This window comes from Neofelis nebulosa, chromosome 4 (genome assembly GCF_028018385.1).
Source record: "Neofelis nebulosa isolate mNeoNeb1 chromosome 4, mNeoNeb1.pri, whole genome shotgun sequence".
Classification (NCBI taxonomy): Eukaryota; Metazoa; Chordata; class Mammalia; order Carnivora; family Felidae; genus Neofelis; species Neofelis nebulosa.
In genome coordinates this window covers 168,439,726-168,460,580 of record NC_080785.1, presented here as the reverse complement: position 1 = coordinate 168,460,580, position 20,855 = coordinate 168,439,726, and the positions used below count along the sequence as shown (strand labels likewise).

The window sequence follows — 20,855 nt, the reverse complement described above, 5'->3', positions numbered from 1 at the left end:
GGCGTACCGACGTTCAAGGTTCTGGCCACAGATCTGCGGGTGCAAAGCCTCAGGCGGGACAGGGGTAGGAGGGGATGGGGGGGCTTGGGGGGGAGGAGTGGCCCTGCCCAACATCAAACGGTCTGGTGAATCACGCTCTCCGTCAGGGCTGTGGCCGCATCGGCTCACCAGAGTGAAGCCGCTTTGACTGAGGCTTTCTCTTTTTCCAGCCCGAAGGAATCCTTTGAATGCTCAGGGTTCTGGAACATTCAGACACCTCAGGAGAGGCCCCCCCCCCCAACCTGGGGGGCTGGAGCAGCCCTGCCTTTCCACCTGGCACTGCTGTGCATGTCCTTCCACTGAGGGATGTCAGTCAGGTGTGAGTCTGCAGCCCATCTGCCGCCAGAGACCAGGGAATGGCGGGTGCTCAGAAAATCAAAGTCTGAAGAGATCCGTGGGGTCGATGTTTGATTTTATATGTCCACTTGGCCAGGCCACGGTATCCAAGTACTTGGCCAAACACCAGTCTAGATGTCACTGGGAAGGTCATTTTAACCTGAGATCAACATTTAAATTGGCTGACTCCGAGTACAGCATATGATCCTCTAAATGTGGGTGGGCCACATGCAATCAGTTGAAGGCCTTCGGAGACCGGGAATGCCGCCTCCCGGCGGCCTTGGGGGCTCGAGCTGGAGCACCAGCTCTGCCCTGAGTCTCCAGTCTGCCCTGCGGCTTCGCCAGCCTCCACGGTTCTGTGAGCCAATTCCTGAATACCTCTCGTTCCCTCTATACACATCCTGTCGGCTCAGTTTCTCTGGACAGCCCTGACTGATCCAGGGGGCGGCTGAAGCAGGGCCGATGCAGACACGGGAACCACCCGGGTCTTCTACGGGGAAACTTCCGGTCACTCACTAGCTGGGGCCTGGGGCACGAGACCATTATTGGAGGTGCCTCGACCTCCTTTGCCAAGACATGGGTTTGACGAGCAGGTGACTTTGAAAAGAATCAGTCACCTTTTTCACGTAAGAGGCCACGACTGCATGGCTGGCCCCTGCCATGTTTATGGGAGAAATCCATGAGCCCTGGATGTCGTCCTGATGTCCCCTTGTGGACTTAAAATTCACCTATGTTAAACACAATGTGTCCACTGCGCACGCGCACGTCCGCAGCCTCAAGCCGGAGCGAAGCGCCCACCCCCGCCGCCCCGTGGATGGGCCCCGAACACACGACGTTCAGGGAGGGAACCAGACACGAGAGGCCACACGGGGTGTGAGTCCGTGTGTGTGAAACGTCCAGAACAGGGTCATCCACGGATGGGAAGAGGGCTCGTGGGGGCCGGGGGCTGGGGAAGGGGTGGAGGTAACAGCTGACGGGGACAGGATTTCCCTTTGGGCCGCTAGAATGTTCTGCAATGATGCTTGCACAACTCTGTGAATGTACTAAAAGCTACCAAACTGTCAGTGCCCTTTAAAAGAAACAGTTAACTTCATGTTATGCAAATTATTAGCAGAAAGAACTGGTCTGAGAAGCTACTTTGTTTTGGGTCTCTGGTCCCTGAGGGGTTAAGTGTCTGTGCACAGGAACTACTTGTCCCTTTTCTTTTTTTAGTCTAAAAAACAAACACGCTTATTTCAAAAAAAAAAAAAAATTCAAACGAGGCATAAGTGAAGAACGTAGACGGCCAAGGGCCCTGGGCCCTGCCGTCTCTGGACCACGTTTCTACCTTCTGTCTGTGTCTGTTGCACCAGGGAGCCAGACAGAGCCCATGGGCGAGTGCCTGCCTCATGCTGGTGGCCTAGGGCTCTCGGGGGGGGCAGGGGGTGGGGTGGGGTGGGGTGGGGTGGGGAAGGGCCCTGAGGGCTGGGGGCGGGCTCAGCCCTGCCTCTGGTCCCACGGCACTGACAAAGCTCTGCGGCACATGGGATGCCCGCAACAGCCCATGACACAGGTTCCGTCAGCTGTGTCTTCCCATTGAGGAATCTGGGGCTCAGAGAGGTTAGTGAGTGGCCCAAGCTCACACAGCAAGGGGCACAGATGGAATAAAGCCCCCCCTCCCCAACCAGGCCTCCTTGCAGGGCCTCCTCCCTTCTCGGCCCCTCTGCCCGCCCACCTGCCAGGCTCACCTTGATGCGCTCGATCCCGGCTTCGATGCGGAGCTGTTCCACCAGCTTCCGGGCCTGGGCTATGTTGTTAGTGGCTGACATTGTCTGCCATCAGCTCCGGGCCCCTGTCGTCCAGAGGGCTGCAGGGGAAGCAGACAGGATGTGAACTGGCTGCTGAGACCCCACGGGGACAGAGAGGCAGGACGCCCCTTCCGGACGCCTCAGGGCCTCCTGGTGCCCCACCTGAGCCGTGGCGCCCGTGTGCCCAGGTCGGGGTGGGGGCGGTGGGAGGACTAGTGGAGCTGTCTCCCACAGTCCCCCTGGGCGGGTCGGGTGCTCCCTGGTTGAGACCACCCAGGGTCTCAGGATGGTTCACCAGACCACAGAGTCCACTCGTGGTTGGCTTGGAATGAGGGCCTCAAGGGACACTTTCTCTGATCCCTGCCTCACTCAGGCCCCCCGGCACCACTGACACTGGGCAGGGTCACTATCCGGGGGCGTTCTGGGGACGTTCCCAGCCCCACCCTTCGATGCCAGGACGTCCCAGTGGTGATGGCCACAGATGTGCCCAGACATGGCCTGAGTTCCCTGGGGGGCAGAGTCGTCTGGGTGAGACCTTGGCTCTGGACCAAGGTGGGTCACCTGGGCAGCATCTATGTGCCGTGGGTCCTGGGTCTGGCATCACTTCCTTCATCCACGGGCTAATTTGCCCCACAAACCACCCCAGGGGGGCCCACCATGCACCAGTCACTGCCCTGAGAACCAAGCTAAGGGTGGTGGTACGCAGGGGGAGGCCGTGGCTGTCAGTGCCCAGTTCTGGCTTCCCACCCCAGATCTGGCTGTCCTTGGGACACAGCCACGCGAGCGACCTGGGCTCCCACAGAAGGCTTCCCGGGGCTCTCCGCAGGAGCGAGAAGTTCTGGCTCCCGCTTCTGGCCCAGGAGAGGCTTCTGGGGGCAGCAGGGGGGGGGGGGGGGGCGGTGCAGGGAGCCCACTGGTTTTGCAGGGTTTTCCAGAGCTTTCTGATGTGCTGGGGTGGTCAGGACAAATGACCACAGGCTGGGGTATGGGAAACAGCAGGAAATTGTTCTCCCACATTCTGGAGGCCAGATGTCAAAGATCCAGGTGGGGCAGGGCTGCGCTCCCCCTGGAGGGCCCAGGGAGGGTCCTTCCTACCTCTTCCAGTGGCTGGTGTGGCCAGCGGTCCCTGGCGTGGCCACATCACTCAATCTCTGCCTTGTCCTCACATGGCTTTCTTCTAAGGACACTAATCCAGCACGACTTCTCCTTAACTAATTGCATCTGCAAAGCCCCTATTTCCACTTAAGGCCCCATGCTGAGGATCTGGTGGAAATGAATTTGGGGGGGGCTGTATTCACTCCCCCTGCAGTGTCTTTGAGTGTGGATGGTGTGCTCAGAGTAGCCCATTTAGCACAGGCAAATGATTCCAGATAAACCCTCTTCCCAAATCCCAAGTAGCCCTTCCACTAATTTTCCCAGGACCGCTGCTCCGTGGAGGGGGTGGTGGTGGGGTATTTGCTGCTTTTATTGAGCAGCTAACGCCCAGTGGTCTGCTTGCTCCCCGCCGCCCCTCCCCGCACCTTCAGGACTTGGGTGTTCAGGGCCCGTCAGAGTGGCTCCCCACCTGCTCGCCCACCGAGAAAACCAATCTTTATTGCGCCAATGATTCCCGCTTCACTATTGTTTGGGGGAGGGGGTGATCTTTTTTCTTTCCGAAAACATTTTTATTAATTTATTTTTAATTCAGTTAAAAATTTTGAGGTGCCTGGAGAGTCACATGCAGTGGTAGGAAAGGGCGGAGCCGTGCGGAGACCTGCGTACCCTGTGCACGGTTTCCCCTCTGGAAACAACCTTGCAAAAGCCGCGGTCAGCATGACGCGAGTGCACGGAAGCCTCAGGGCGGTTCCGTCCCCGCCCCTCCCCGCCCCCCACTCTCCGCGACCTCCAATGACGTTTTCCTTTCCCAAGCTGCCACCGTTTCGGGACCGTTGCACGTGTGGAACCACAGGGCACATAACCTTTTGGGATTTTTCCCCACTGCGCTTAATCCTGTGGAGATGCGCCCAGCCTGTTGCGCGCGCCACGAGGTCACTGCTGAGCGGCGTTCCCCGCGTGGACCGGCCCCGGCTCGGCGGTGCACCTGCCGATTCCAGCTTCTGGCCATCACGTACGGCTGCCACAAGGGCGTGCAGATTTCTGTGCAAACACAAGTCTATATATTTCTCTGAGATAAACGCTGAGGGATGTAATTTGCATGTTCAATTTTTAAGGAAAGCGCCAAGCCGTTTTCCAGGGCGGCTGCACCATTTCACATCCACACCAGCAGTATATGGGTGGTGTTAATTTATTCTTACAATTCGGCTGTGCACATTTTTCCTCTTCCTTACAGCAGGGAAAATTCTACTTTTCCCACAGCCTTCATTTAGTGAGCTCTAGTATCGTACTTCTAACGAGCGATGCTGCCCCCAGGGGACACGGGGCCCTGTCTGGGGGCGTCTCTGGTCATCAGGACTGGGGGAATCCTGGCACCGAGGGGGTGTGGTCGAGGACCCTGCTCAGCTCCCACAGTGCCCGGGACGCCCCCCGAGAACGGCCCAGTGTCTGCAGCGTTCAGGCTGGGGAAGTTCCCAGGAGGACCTGTCCGGGCGTCACGCCCAAGGTGGGGGGTCTGGGAAGACGCCCCGCCAGGGTGCAGAGGGCACCCTGTCCTCCATCAGGATGCAGCTTGCGCTGTCTGCCTGGTGGCCGCTAGGGCCAGGTAGCCACAGAACAGCAAAGGCAGGCTTGGGATTTTCAAAGCATTTCCTACTTAGCAATAATGATTTAAAAAAAAAGGAGGGTTGACACAACACTTTCGGGAGATCTCCAGGCAGTTACGTTGCATGACAAAAGCCAATCCCCAAAGGTTACATGGTGTGTGTTTATATACCATTTACACACCGTTTTTGAGAAGACAAAATTGTGGTCAGGATGGGGGACAGGTTCATGGTTGCTGAGGTTGGGGGTGGAGGCCTTGTCGGGAGGGGCTTTTCCTGGTGCTGGTCACACTTCCACAGAATGTTACCGTCGGGAAAAACAGAGTGAACGATACGTGGAATGCTTCTCTGATTTGTTATAACTGCACATGAATCTACGGTGACCTCCGTACAAGTCTCAATTAGAAAAAAAAAATCCTTCCACACTGCCTGGCTCCCCGTCCCTCCCGGCAGACATCCAGCCCCGCTTTGGGTCAGAAAAGGCCTGAGTGTGTCTGTTCTGGGAGCACAGAGCCCACGTGTGGGTTTCCAGAGGGCTCTGATTCAGCAGAGAGCTTCAAAGCAGCCACAAAACATCCAACTCAGGGAAAACTGCCCTTGGTTGGGCTTAAAAATATCTAAATTACTCAGCGCTAAATATAGATGCGAATGGAGAACAAACGGGCTGGCCCCATGGCCTGTTTTCCTTGGAAGGCCGGGGAATCCTGCTCAGCATCCACACTCAGAAGTGTCCGCCAGGACTCTAGGACCCCTGCACCTCGTGGCCACCCCCAACTGTGGCCTCCGAAGCGTGAAGCCCCTGAGTGGCTGGCTTTCTGTTCCAGGCACAATGTCCCGAGAGGCTGCCTCTGGGCTGGGTTATGACCCAGGCCCCAAAGAACAGCCGAGATGGCTGCGCCGGGGGTGTGCGTGCGTGTGCATGTACACGAACTTGTGTGCAGGAGTGTGTGTGAATGTTCGGGGCACTTGTGTGCATGTGTGTATACACACGCGTGAGTGCATGTGCACGTCTGTGCATAGATGTGTGCGTGCGTGTGCGTGCACGAGCATGTACGTGTGGGCGTGGGCGTGTGTGTACTTAACGTGAGTATACGTGTGCATGTCTGTATGTCATAATGTGCATCGTGCGAGATGTGTTTATACGTGTGCGTGTCGGTGTGTATGTATACTGCATGCACACGCGTGTGTGTGGGCGTACGAGTGTACGTGTGCATGTGAGTGTATGGGTGAGCACGTGTGTGTGTGTGTGTGTGTGTGTGTGTGTGCGTGAGCGTGCGGAGACGCCAGGAACAGACACCGGCTGTGTCACCACCAGCCCGTGCAGCAGACTCCAGCCTCCTCCTGGCTGGTGTCATAGTCCGTCACTGACTCACGGCCCAGCCGTGGCCCCGGGAGACCAGGCAGCTACGCTGAGTCAGCCCAGGGAACATTCCTCACCCGTCGCTGCTCCGCAGGAAGCACGTGATGGCACCAGGCGCCCGACCTGGCCGGACCTGCCTGGGCCAGCAGAGCTGCAGGGGGCCCCCAGGAGCCGTGGCAGAGCCGTGGCAAGCTGGGGGCAGGTGGGTGGTGGGCAGCCGGTCACCGTGCTGACTCCCGTTCTGCCCCTGCTGAGGGTCCAGGGGAACAACCTGGGGTGAAGTTCACCTAAAACCAGAGCCTTAAGGGATGTCACCAGGCCCTGCCTGGGATCTGAGTCGAGGGCCAGGAAGCCATGCCAGATTTGGGGGGGGCTCCTGCAGAAGAATCACATGAGCAAATGTGTGAAAGGCAAGGACAACGGAGCCCCCCCTCCCTGCCCTGGGGTATATCGTGAAGCAGAGGTAACTAGAAAGGGGGGGCAGTGACCCCCAGACAGATCTGACCTTCCAGTGCACATAAGGATTAGACAACCCTGGGGACGGGCAGTATTTCTTCCATGGTGGGCGCAAATAAGGCAAAATGGGGAAACAGTTTAGGGTGGGGTCTCTGCCCCCTGGCACTTTGGACACTGGGCTGGGCTGTTCTCTCTGGGGTGTCCTGGGTGCTGTGTGGCCCGAGCAACATCTGTGGCCCCACTCCCTCAGTGCCAGGGCCCCCTCCCCCCTGTGTGACAACCACAGATGTCCCCAGACACTGCCCGGTGTCCCCTGAGGGCAGAGCTGCCCCTGGGTGAGAACCACTGGATTAGATCAGACCTTTATTCACATCCAAAGAGGTTCCATACAAACAGCCATAGAATAAGAAAGAAAATAAACACAAACTAGTGAATATTTATTCTTGGGATGCCTGGGGGCTCAGTCAGTTTAGCATCCGACTCTTGGTTTCGGCTCAGGTCATGATCTCATGGTTTGTGAGTTCAAGCTCCGCGTTGGGCTCTGCGCTCACAGCGTGGAACCTGCTTTTGATTCTCTCTCTCCCTGCTCCCTAGGGGCGGAGAGAGAGGGAGAGAGAGAGTCCCAAGCAGGCTCTGCACTGTCAATACGGAGGCCCATGTGGGGCTTGAACTCCAACCGTGAGAACTTGACCTGAGCCGAAACCAAGAGTCAGACGCTAAAACGACTGAGCCACCCAGGCGTCCCCCCACCCCCACCCAGGGTCCAAATGTCCATCGATGGACATTTGGATAAAGATGTGGTCTATATATACAGTGGGGTATTACTCGGCAGTCAAAAAGAATGAAATCTTGCCATTTGCAACTACGTGGATGGGACTGGAGGGGATTATGCGAAGTGAAATTAGTCAGAGAAAGACAAAAATCGTATGACTTCACTCATATGAGGGCTTTAAGAGACAAAACAGATGAACATAAGGGAAGGGAAACAAAAATAATATAAAAGCAGGGAGGGGGACAAACACTAAGAGACCCTTAAATACAGAGAACAAACAGTTGCTGGAGGGGAGTTGTGGGGGGGGGGATGGGCTAAATGGGCAAGGGGCATTAGGGAGGACACTCGCTGGGATGAGCACTGGGTGTTATCCATAGGGGGTGACTCACTGGAATCTACTCCTGAAATCATTATTGCACTATATGCTAACTAACTTGGAAGTAAATTTAAATAAATAAATAAGTAAACGGATAAACTTAAAAAAAAATTTTTTTTTTTTAAAGAAAGAAGAAGTTTCTTCTCAATCATGGAGAAGTCACTTTTCAGCAATGGAAGCCATGGAATGAATGGAGAAGGATCAGCAGCTCTGATCTTATGTAAATATTCAGAACTTCAGGACAGACGTGAACTAGAAATCGAGACCGTGGACCCAGGAAAGGCCGAGGCCACAAGTGAGGTGATGGGCGACCCATTTAACATGTGACTAACACTTGGGCCAGGGTCCCACGGAGACGTGGCACAGGGCTCACTCAGGCAATTCACGTCAGCAGGGGTGTAACTGGTAAAAACCAAAGCAAACAAAACACGGCCTGGGGAGCAATGGATGCCACCTCGAGCTGCCCCTTTGTCTTCCCATGACGCCAGAAGGCCAGAGAAAGGCCACCACCTGACGCGCTCATTCCAGACTCTCTGGTCTTGTGAACCCGTCTCAGCCTCAGAAACTGGACACTGAGGACTACAAGGATGTCCCCTCAAATCTTCTGCCTGGGCATTTATCCCAAGGGGGAAATTATCCAAAGGAGTTAAAAGGGGAACACTGACAGGTGTTTACAGCTGCGTTGTTTGTAACCGTGAAGGCTCAGAACAAAAGCACACGCCTCGCTCTGCAACTGGGGGGGGAAACAGCAAATTCAATGGGACATTTCGCAGGTGCAACACTATGCAATGTTATAAACGGTCCGTAGAAACGCGGAGCACCGCGGAGGTGTGTGTGCAAAGAGGGACAATGGCAAAGTGCAAATGTTTGGTCATCTACCGTTGTGTTAAAATATATACAGATAAAGGCAGGGAATCTCAAAGTGACAATTTTAAGTCAGCTCTAAGCCCAACATGGGGCTCGAACTCACGACCCTGAGATCAGGAGACACATGCTCCACCGACTGAGCCAGCCAGGTGCCTCTCAAAATGACAATTTTGTTAGTGACTTTTTTTTTTTAAGTTTATTTATTTATTTGAGAGATGCCGAGACAGTGCAAGAGGGGAGGGGCAGAGAGAGAGGGAGACAGAGAATCCCAAGAAGGCTCCACACTGTCAGTGCAGAGCCCGACGTGGGGCTCGAACCCACAAAACTGCGAGATCGTGACCTGAGCCCAAATCAAGAGTTGGACGCTTAACCGACGGAGCCACCCAGGTGCCCCTGTTAGTGACTGTTTTTATAATTTCCTCCAATGAAATGTTCTTCTGTGAAGGTATAATTTGAACGCAGTGAGATTTGTCCTTTTGGGCCCAGAGTCGATGAGGTCGCACAAGCACGTCCTGTCGCGGACCCGATACCGCCATTCAGATGCGGACCCCGTCACCCTGAGAACCTCCCGGAGCTTCTGTTTGTCGTCAGCCCCTGCACCCCCTGAGCTACTCTGTTCCTGTCGTGTCGCCTCTTCCCGGAAGCCTACAGACAGACTCGTACCGTCCAGCCTCTGGCTCGGTTCACTCGGCACAATGTCCTTGTGGTTCGTCGTGTGCCAAGGGCACCTTTTCAGTGCCGTGTGGTGTTCCCCCCCGGGGTCAGGGCAGGGATTGTTGGCCGTGCACCGACTGGGCGACACGGGTGTGTCCGGCGATTGTGAAAGACGCCGTGCTGTATGTTCACACGCAGGATTTGTGGCGGTCCACGTGCCCGGTCCTCCTGGGTGAGCCCCAGGCGTGGGATTTCTGGCTCCCTGGCAGGTGTATGTTTAACCTTACAAGTTAAACATTTTCCAAACGGTTCCCAAAGTCACTGCATTCGTTTGTACTTTGAAATAATCATATAGACAGGTAGTTGCAAAAATAGTGCAGAGAGTCCCGTGTGCCCCCCCCCCCCCCACCGATGGTGACATCCCATGTGACCGTAGGACAACATCAGGCCGAGACCCCGATGTTGGCCGTTTGCTCAGATTTCGCCAGTCCTCCCATGACTCATCTGTGTGCAGAGTGGATTTCTGTCACCGCCCGTCCCTCCAGGAAGGTCTGGCCACCATCGCTGACCGGGCCGAACTGCTCATGGAGCTCCATGCTGCCCTGGGCTCCATGGGGCAGATGAGGTCTGGCGTGAATGTTCGCTGGGTGGACTGGTGGGTAGATGCAGTGGGAGGGTCAGCAGAGAAGGCGGGGGCTCCAGTCGGCAAAGCTACGAGGTGGCTGAACCCTCTGTGTTTGTGAAATCCTAAACGGCTTGGGCAACACTGGGGAGGCCCCCCCCCCCGCCCCGCCCACTCCAGGGTCTCTTCACCTCCGCACCGAGGACACCCAGGCCAGGGTATTCCCTGTGATCAGTCCCTGGCCCAGCCACCCAAGGCCAGGAGCACCCTCATCGTGACAGCCACAGACATCCCCAGACACGGCCCTGTGTCCCCTGGGGGCAGAATCTAAGTCCTTTATGGAACTTCCTTATCAGAAGAAACTTCAGCTAAAAGAGGTTCATCTGGGCAAAACGCAAACAGTGTTTCTGGAACCGAGATGGTTCGGTTTGAACTGAAATGGCAGTGAACGAAAATAGAAGCTTGTTTCAAATGGGGGCTTAATTTTCTCAGCATCCGACGATCCTTTGTGACCACAGGAAGTTACACAGGGCGAGCGAGCTGCCCCTTGAACTCCACCAACCACACTCTTGAAGCCGGTGCTGGAGAGAAGAGAAGTAGAAAGGGGAGCCAAGGGGAAGGTGGCAGACCCAAATTCTGCACAGATCCCAAAGCTGTTTGGCCTTGGGGGAGTTACCTCCCCTCTCTGAGCTCCAGTGAACTCTGCAGTGCTTAGAGCGACACTCGCTTCCTGGGCTGGCCCAGCAAACATCCAGGTCCCCACGTTCCAGGGCCAAGGAATGGGGGCGTCCAGAGGCCGGCAGCCCCAGGAGGCCCTCTTTGGGGCACCGTGGCAACTGCTAACTATAAACACAGCTGCTGCAGAGATGAAGCCAGAGACAGGGTGCCCTGCACGTCCTGTGCCCGGCGGAGGTGGGAGGGCCGGTTTGCTGGAAGCTATTGAGAAATCCCGCTCCCCACGGAGCTGCTGCTCCGAGGTGGCCACTCCCCTCAGCTGCCCAGGGGCCGGGTGGGGCAGGTGCCACAAAGCCCACAGGCTGGGGGGAGAGCTGGGCAGCGTGAAGTTGATCATATTAAAAATAGAGGTGGATGGCAGCAGAGGGAGAGCCAGAAATGGAGAGTCCCGAAATGATCTATTTTCTGTTGTCCCACTAATGCTTGTACGTCCCTGTCCCTTCTAGGCCACACAGCAAAGGTGAGACTGGGTTCTTTTATGCTCTGCTGTGTGCCCCAAACCCATGATGCTGGTCATGCCCCGGCCATGTCTGAGCCATTCTGAGCATGATCAGAAGCGCTCCGGCCCCTGTGGACCCTTAGCTGCAAAGCCCTCCTGCTGAGCCCCTGGAGCTTTTGGGTCTCGGGGAGAAGCGGAGTGATTTCCCGGCACCTTGTCCAAGGGCACAAAGGCAGCCACCCCTTCCTGAAGGTGCAAAACACAGTGCACGCCTGGAAGTGGGTTCCCATCTCGGCTCTGCCCTGAACTGGGTCTTAGCTTCCTCCATTAGGAAATAAGAGGGTGGTTCTAAAAGCTGAGAACGGATCCCGGTTTGTCATCTGGTGGTTCTAAGATCAAGACGATTCATGTCAATGGCCTCTACCTAAAGTCACTTGGACTTTGAATAAAAACCTCTATCTGCAGATTTTGGCTTGCACGACAGTGGGCGAACTGACACGGACAGACTCTCCCGTGAGGGCAGTCAGGAAAGCTGGACAGAACACAGAAGAAATCTGCTTGAAGGCACTGCAGGGTTATTAGGGCAGTGAAGAATTTATAGCCAGGGTCGAGGGGAGGACGGCAGCCCAGGAGCGGAAAATCTGCCAAGAGGCTGAGCAATGCTTCTATCAGCTTTGCAAGGCTGGCAATACAGAGATTGAGATCCAGGGCCCTCCACGTGGAGGGGGCTGGGTGAACTCCCCCTTGGTTCAAATTGGGGAACAAGGTGCGGCAGTCTGAGTATAAGAAAAACCCAGACGTGGTGGTTTGGGAACAACACGGGCAGATGTTGTGTATGTTTTTCTTGGACATTTGAAAGAACGGTATTTTCTAACTAGACTGTACTTTAGATGGGACTTAATTTTACCGTCACTTTTACTGTATGTGATGTTGCCTTGAAGAACTTTTTCCCAAATAATCATGCAAAATTATGTGGTCCCAGCATTTATTACACACAGAAGGATACAAGTAAACAGGAAGCAGATGGGCTCTTATGGTGACTGCAGCTGAGTGCTGAATAAACTCAGTCCCTGATACTGGACTGAGGTGACCCCAGATTGCTAGCAGCCCTAAATGCTGGGCATGAGTAAACATAAATCCTCTCCAGTGGAAAACAACATCATCCTAGAATTCACACTATTGCCACAAACAAGTCTGAAACACAATGTCTAGCACACAACGAGAAATAACCAGGCATACAAGGAGGTAAGACTACATGAACAAAACCCAGCAGGAATAACGGGCAATATAAACAGACTCGCAGGGGTTCCTGACACTGTAGTTGAGAGACACTTTAAAATAACTGTGTTAGGGGCACCTGGGTGGCTCAATCAGTTACATGTCTGACTTCAGCTCAGGTCATGATCTCACGATTCATTAGTTCAAGCCCCGCATCAGGCTCTGCAATGGTGGTGCAGAGCCTGCTTAGGATTCTCTCTCTTTCCTTTTCTCTCTGCCTCTTCCCCACTTGTGCGAGAGAGTTCTCTCTCTCTCTCTCTCAAAATAAGTAAATAAACTTTAAAAATAACAGTTTTAATTACATTCAAGAAGATAAATAGGTTGAGACAGGAATTTCAGCCGCACTGGAAACTATAGAAAAAGGACTCAGTAAACATGTGGAAAATGCCAATATCTGAAACGTAATGACCCGATGTAAAGGAATAGTATCACTAAAGACAACGAAGGAGAGAGTTGGTTGGGCTGGAGGATAGTTCAGGGGAAAACACCCAGGACGAAGCACAGAGACACAGAGGGGAAGGAAAGGCAGAAGAGAAGGTGAAAGATGGAGAGGATACAGTACAGCCTAACGCATGTGACCAGGACTCTGGAAGGAGGAGGGAGGACGGAGCACAAGCAATCTCCGAAGCGATAATGACAATCTCCCCAAACTGAGGACTGAACAAAATCCTACTTTTAGCCACAGATTCAGGAAGTCCTGGAACCTCAGGCAGCATAAACATCTTAGACGCTCACAGAGAAGTCACCAATGCGCCCATGAAAAGGTGCTCCCTGATTAGTCATCAGGGAAACACGAGTGAAATACAGGGAGCTGCTTCTTGAGCACTAACTGGCGGGGCACAGACAAAAAAGACCAGCGACTGTAAATATTAGGGAGGGCGTGGAAACGCTGCAAGTTTCACACATTTCTGATGCAAGAGTAAAGCGGTACAACCACACTGGAAGATGACTCAGCAGTTTCTGAAAAGGCTAAACACACACCTACCCTCTGCCCCAGCAATTCCGCTCCTAAGGACCGACCCGACATAAACGAAACCATAATTCTGTGGAAGGACTTGTACAAGATGTTCACACATCTTTATTTACGATAGCAAAAACTGGAAACAGCCCAAATGCCCACCAACAGGAGAGCAAACAGACTGCTAATCCATGCTATGTGTTATGATGACACAATGACAAAAAACAGCCTGCAGAGGAAAGAAGCCACACGTGTGGATCCCGAAAATATTCTGTCGAGCAAAAGAAGTCAGACATCAGAAACGTTCTGTGTCTTGACGTGTTGGTGCACATGGGTGTGTGTGTGTCAAAACTCATCAAGTTGTGTATTTACGATGTGTTCATTTCACTGAATGTGAATCATGCCTTGATAAAACCGGTTAATGACAAAGCAAACAAGCAAATGTAAGCTGCTGGAGGGAAAAGGACCAACGATTAGGTGGATTCAGTGAAGACTTCAGACCTGGTGAAAATTAAGTTCAAGATTTAAGAGGAGACCCAGACACCTCCAGACAAACAGCAGTGGACTGCCTCTCCAGCAGACCTGCCTTGTTAAGGTAGGAATAAAGGGATATCAGAGAAACAGGACCCCCAATAAAAGGTAGGAGAGGCGTGAGTGAGTGGAAAACACTGAGGAAGGGACAGAACTTGACGACACCATCCGGGTTCTCACGGAAAAATCAACGGGAACTGGAAGCCCCCGGGAGAGCCCTGGAGCACACACGAATCAGAGCCACCAACCCCATGGTCCCCTCCAACCAGTTTTTCAGCAGCTGTCCTGTGCGTTGGCCTTACAAACTGTAGGGCGCTCTTTTTTACTATGCTATGTTGGTTGTTGCGTTCCAGTGACAGAGGCCTTGGATGTTTGCTAGTGACATTTTTGGATTGTGTGACTTCACACATGGGACAAATGACGTCGGCACGCGAAGATCACATACGCACATGCATCAGGCCTAGGGCGGGAGCGAGACACCCAAGGCCAAGTCCCAGAGCCCCCTGCATCCCTCCTTCTGACAGCTGGAGCCTGACCCTCCTCTACGCAGAAACTGGGGGTCACCCCACCCCGAATCAAGTGCAACGTCCAAGCTGCTCACTCACTGCCCTCAGGTAGGAAATCTTCCCCCAGCGTCCATCCTGCTGTTGTTGCCTGAAGGTGTCCCCCCAAATTCATGTTGAAATCCAAATCCCCAAGATGACAGTAGCAGGAGGTGGGGCCTTTGAGAGGTGACTAGGTCCTCTCCCCTACGGTGGAGCCCTCCTGAATGGGATCAGTGTCCTTAGAAGGGGCAGAAGAGACCTGAGTTCTCTTTTTCCACCATCTGCCCCTCTGGGTATGGGTGCTCCCCTGGTAATGCAGCTGGCCATCCTGAGCGTCCCTGTATGGGTTCCCATGGTGTGTGGGGACCTGTGCAGTGTCCAGGGGATCCGTGCTCCTGTCTGCCTGCCTGTTCCTTGGGGGGGGGGGGGGGGTCCATGTCTTTCTCCAAAATAGCCCCTGTCCTGCCCCCCTGAATCACCTTTCTAGGGAAAATCTCACCCTGTGACTTCTGTGCTTAAAACTATCCCCAAGCGAAATCTGAGAAACAGGACGTTTCACACACGTGGACTCACACCCCGTGTGGCCTCTCGTGTCTGGTTCCCTCCCTGAGCGTCGTGTGTTCAGGGCCCGTCCGCGGGGCGGCGGGTGTGGGCGCCTCACTTCTGCTCGCGGCCGAGGGATGTTCTGTCACGTGTGCAGAGTGTTTTAAGCAAACATTTTTTACAAGAAAAGGAAGAAAAAGGAAAGACCTTATCTTGCTGCTGTTGAAACGAAAACCTGTATGGCTTCCTTAATCGGAACTAAGGTGGGAGACGAAACTGATCAACGGCTTGCGGGACCTGGAGCACGAAATGTAAGATCCGTGTTTCTGGTGCGTGGGCAGGACCACGGAGCGCTAGTGTTATCCTATCTGTGGCGGTGTGCAGGGCCGGGAGCCACAGTCCTGGGCACGGCCCCTGGCGCCCGGGTGCCAGCGCTCTCATCCACAGAACGTGGAGCTGGAGAAGGGTCTGATTTGTTATATACTCAATTAGTAAAGATGGAGCAGTGGCTTCCTCCTGCGTAAGCCACGCCCACGGGAGGCGCCACGCCCACGGGAGGCGCCACGCCCACGGTTCCCGAGACCACGCGGCTGGTGGTGCGCCCACGCATGGAATATAATTCCAAAACCACGCTCATGGGGAGACGAGATCCAGGGGCAGTCTGGCTGCGTCCTGCCACACTGCCCTGTGCCCCTGCGTGCCTGACCCCTTGCACCCAGAGGCTTTGAGGTCAGGACTGGCATGGGCTTTGTACCCCCGTGGTCCCCGTGCGCTCACAGAGGGCTTAGGGAGTAGGGCCTACGGTGCTCCTGGGTCTGAGGGTTCAAACACGCACGGTGGTCCCAGGAGCCTCACGACCACTGAAGGACTGGCCCCTGTCTATGCTCTCGGCGGGTGCTGCAGACGCGGGAGGCTCTGCACAGTCACCAGGGTCCCAGAGGACCCTGAGTGACATTTAATGACGAAACGTCTTGGCTTTATGCTTCCCGCCTAGCAGTTTCTCGGCGAATCCGGGACCCTGAGTCCTGGGAATGTCTGCCCAAGGACGAGAGCAGACTTCCTTGCCAGCTTCTGACAGGGCCACCCACGTGCTCTCGAGAAACCCCGCGCATTCCCTGGAAGGCGGGGTCACCTCCGCACCCCATGGAGGACCCTTGAGAGGGCTTCCCAGGATCATATTTCTGTCTCCTCGGCCCTCCTGACGTGGGCTGGGTGAGCTGCGGCTTCCGTCTCGGTGAGTCAGACAGACTAACGGGAGCTAAGGCTGCGGGGTCAGGCCCAGACATAGCAGGCTCGGAGATGTCACCCAGACCCTGCGTCTGGCCAGGGCGCTTAGCATGACTGCGTCTGCACTGCCCACGGGGGAGGCAGGGCAAACAGGTACCCGAGACCCGCTGGGGGTCGGCGGGCTGCACCTCGGTGCGGTTGCGTGCCCCGCCAAGGTGCAGACAGGGGCCCCGGGGCAGCCCAGCGCCTGTGGGGATCCCGGAGGTTCCGCGCCAGTGGAAGAGTGGGTCTGCTGCCTGTCTCCCCCGCACACGCCCAGGACTGGCGGCCCCTCAGGGGAGCTGACGCAGCCCCTCTGTTCAGCCTGGGGTATCAGCTCCACCCTCACGGGTGTTCTCCGGCTGTACAGGAAACGACGACGGCCAGACAGAAATGCCCGCGCTCCCCGTGAATTCCACACATAGCTCTCATAGCTGGGGAGACTGCTGCTCCCGCCTGCTCGCCGGGCCTGCCCAGCACGGTCGGGCCATCCCCTTACCAGAAGGGGAAGAACGAGATGCCAGTGGAGGCTTCTGAGGCTTGGCAGGCTGCGACGCACAGAAGGAAAAGAATGTGAAACATGCGGCTGGCGGGGCACGGGCCGGGAGAGAAGGGCCTTCGAGGAGTGGCTCCAGGTTCTGGTGGCCTGAGGGTGTTGCTGCCGAGAGCTGCAGAGGACCCCCCCCCCCCGCCCCCCCCCCCCCCAGCAGCCCCCGCCCCGTTGAAAAGGAGGCAGATCAGAGATGAGGTCTGGGTTGTGGGGCAGTGGTGTTTCTGCACCCAGTGGGGTCGGGCCCCCGAGAGCTCCTTCAGGTGGACACGACGGCACACGGAGTCTGTGGCCGGTGTGGGGAGGGGCAGCCAGGGGTCTGGCCTGGGCAGTTTTGGGTGCTGCATGTTCATGGATAGCCCTGGGGACTGGCGAGGGAGTCGCGGCCCCTCGGGGACAGCCACCTGCATTGCTTCTGCAAGGCACGAGTTCACCAGGCCCAGGTTTCCAGAGACGGGCTCTGGGCTAACTCCTGAGCTGGGAAAACAAGGCTAGGGCTGATGGCACTGGGAGACCAGGAAAGCGGGGTTCAGGACTTGGTCCTCCCGCTAACTCCCTGCTCAACCGTAGGTGTCCCCCATGCAGACTCGTCTTCTTGAAGCAGCAGGGGCCGCCTGGCCTGGGAGATGGTGGGTCAGCACGCCCCGGACCTCACACCGTGAGTGCTCCTCAAGACCTCCTGCCGTCCTGGGAGCACGGGGGCGGCCCCTCCTCAGAGCCAGGGGCCGTGTGCCTGCTGGAGACATGAGATAGGTGTGGGGGCATCCCTCTTCGATGACTCGCAGTGACCACGTATAGTCCCTTGGCCTTGAGTGTGGGTGGGACCTGAGCATATGACACAATCTTCCTCCAGACAAAGGTCCTGCCATGTGGCAGGAGTGGCTTTAAGAAAGGGAGACTGCCCTTGGTGGGCCTGATTTAATCAGGGGAGCCCTTAAAAGGGAGGAGGGGGGCGCCTGGGTGGCTCAGCCGGTTAAGCGACCGACTTCGGCTCAGGTCAAGATCTCAGTGTGTGGGTTCGAGCCCCACGTCAGGCTCTGTGCTGACAGCTGGGAGCCTGGAGCTGCTTCGGATTCTGTGTCTCCCTCTCTCTCTCTGCCCCTCCCGTACTCGCACGCTGTCTCTCTCTCAAGAATAAACGTTGAGAAAAAAAAAAAAGGCGGGGCGAGGGAGAAACTGAGTCTTGAAAGGGATTTGGTGCTGAGAGATCCCCTGTTGCCGGCTGTGAAGATGAAGGGCTGGGGCAAGGCCTGGGGGCGCTGCTAGGAGCTGACAGCCAGCAAGGGCAGGGGGACCCCAGTCCTGCAGTTACACGGAACTGAATTCTGAAACAATCTGAATGGGCACAGAGGGCCCCAAGCTCCAGATGAGGCCTTTCGACCTCGGCCTGGCGAGATCCCGAGCGGAGAAGCCAGCCACGCCATGCCCGACTCCTGACCTCCAGACCTGTGAGCCGCTAGGCTTGCGACAGTTTGTTATCCTGCGCAGCGAGCTGGCACACGGGCCAGGGTGAGGCCGCAGCAGGGTCTGCGAACTGCCGGCTGCCTTCTTCCCAGCACTCTCCGTGCCGTGGGGCCCGCAGCCTGGGGTGATTCCAGCGGGCGTGCGCCACTCATCGCTGAGTGTGGACACTAGACTCAGTGCCGCTTTCCTGTTGAACCACCTGGAGATGCAGAGGTGCTCCCAGCAGCGCCCATTAGTGGCGGGACAAAACCGTCCCAGTGGCGGTGGTAAACTGGGCCGTGAGTGCATTTCACTTTCAGACGGCAAGGCCTCCAGACATCCAGCTTGGGCCCGGCCGCTCCTCCCCAGTCCCCTTCCCGGCCTGCGGCCCGTGGGACCGGCCGGGGGGGAGCCACAGCCCCCGGAAGGTGGCTTTGAAGTGTGTGTGGGGGGACCTGGGGGCTGCAGAGACGCCTCGTCTTCAGGGAGAACACAAACGGCCTTCAGTCTGCTTTACAGCTTCCAGAACCAGCAGCTTTACGGCCCACCGAGCTTCTGAATTCTTTCCTCCCAGGGCCTGACAGTGTGACCCCCACCCCTGCCGACCATTAAATGGGACGAAAAAACCCCAAACCCTCAAAACACTAATCTGCTGCCATATTCTACTGGGGGGTGGAGTGGGGTGGGGAGAACAATGCTGGGGCGTGGGAACAGGCCTCCCACTGCCTGCTTTCTGCACACCCGCTGGTGTGTGAGGCCTTGGCCCTACGGGGAGCCTTTGCACTGTAGCCCCTAGAACAGGGCTCTCACCCAGAGGTGACTGTGCCCGCGGGGGACACAGGATGGTGTCTGGGGATATCTGTGGCCCTCACAACTGGGGGTGTCCTGGCATGGATGGGTGGGGGCCAGGGATGCTGCTCTGCCCCCACAGCGCCCAGGACTTCCCCACAGAGAACGACCTGCCCAGAATGTCAGCAGCACGGGGACGCGGAGGGAGAGACCCCACTCTAGACTCCACAGAAACGTGCAGACAGCACGGACGGAGCACTCTGGACATCAGGGTGAGAAAGCCAAAGGGCAAAAAGTCGAGGCAAGTGCCTCGAGGTGTCCCCAGCAGCTGGGTTGGGGTCACCCCCTGGCCCCCAGAGGGCTCATGCCATAGCGGGGATCTATAAAGAGCCCCGGGTGCCGTGCTGGTGTTTGAACCTTGAGACTAGGCGGACGCAAGACCTCTTTGGCCTGGCCTCTGCCGCCCACCTCCAAAGCTCCAAGCACTGGGTCCCCTCCACCCTCCGCTCCCCCCCGCCTGTGGCTTCTCCAGGGTCACAGTCCCCCTGGCCTGGTGTGGGGCGGGCCGGCCACGTGAGGGCCTCCACTGAGCCTTTGTGCATCCATGACCTTTGGGTGCGGTGGGGGGCAGGAAAACTCTAGCTGGGATTTTGCCAGGTAGACATTTGTTAAGAGAAGCCGCGCACCCGCTGGAAAACAGCGTCTCGTGACTCCCTGTCAGCCTGGTCTTTTTGTGCGCGGGCTAAATCGGTCCCCCAGGCAGCTATATTTAGAAAGCGCTGGACACTCAGGAATGAATGAGGTGCCCACAAGCTAGGGGAAAATAGCGCTGCCTTGGGCTGGGAGTGCAGAGCCCAAGAATGAGCCGGCCTGTGGGCGCGGGCAGTGACCAAGGGTGACGATGTGGCTGATGCGGGAGCAGAAGAGAAGGCTCCTCTGTCACCCGGAGGTCACCCGGAGGATGACGGCAGTCATGTGAGAGTGTGTGAGCTGGGAACGGCCGGGCCAGGATGCCGAGCACCCGGGGCTCACGGCACCCCTGCTCTTGGCTTCCGAGCCCTGAGGCAATGCTGTCACCCAGGCCCCGTGATGGGGTAGCATGGATGCCAAGGGGCCGGGGGGCAGGGAGGGGAGAGGGGAGAGGGGAGAGGGGAGGACAACCCAGGCCTTTCCACCTTGGTTCAGGCAGGTCCTTCTCTTCCTGGGCCTGGACAAACTCCTATATCTCCTGCAAAGCCCTGGGACAGGTCACCCCCTGAGAAGCCCCTGCTTGGCCATCTGTGCACAACCAGTCTGCACTGAAACACCTCCTCGGGGCATCCGCAGCTCCCTGAACACTCCTTGGCCCTTTATGCATTTCCTGTGTCCTCAGTCACCAATCATAAATTACCACCAATGTGGCAGCTTAGAACCACACACATATATTCTCTGACAGTTCTGGAGTCAGGATTCTAACTCAGGTCTCACCGGGGCTAACACCCGGGCGTGGGCAGGGCCGGCTCTCCCGGGGCCCCAGGGAGCCCCATGTCCCCCTTTTCTGGCTTCCAGAGGCATCGCGTCCTAGGCCCGCGGCCCCTCATCCTCACGGCCAGCAGCGCGGGGTCTGCCCGTCTCTCTGCCTCTGGCCCTCTGCCTCCCTCTCAGGAGGACCTTGTGAGGACAGTGGGCCCCCCGGGGCACCTGGGGTCACCCCCACCTCGGGGGCATGGGCTGGCTCCCACCTGCAAGGTCCCCTCTGCAATGGAAGGTATCCTTATTCACAGGGACCAAGACGGGGATCTTGGGCACCTCAGCCGCTCTCCACTCTGCAGAA

The 20,855-nt window shown here is 56.6% G+C and overlaps 1 protein-coding gene across 1 annotated transcript in view; it reads right to left on the bottom strand.

Moving 5' to 3' along the window:
- GNG7 (G protein subunit gamma 7) overlaps positions 1–20,855 on the bottom strand; it is a 119,373-nt gene that overhangs the window by 4,189 nt on the left and 94,329 nt on the right. The window contains exon 3 of the mRNA XM_058728431.1: positions 2,103–2,221. Coding sequence (XP_058584414.1) covers positions 2,103–2,183 — 81 coding nt within the window. The 5' untranslated portion in view covers positions 2,184–2,221. The remainder of the gene's footprint in view (positions 1–2,102; positions 2,222–20,855) is intronic.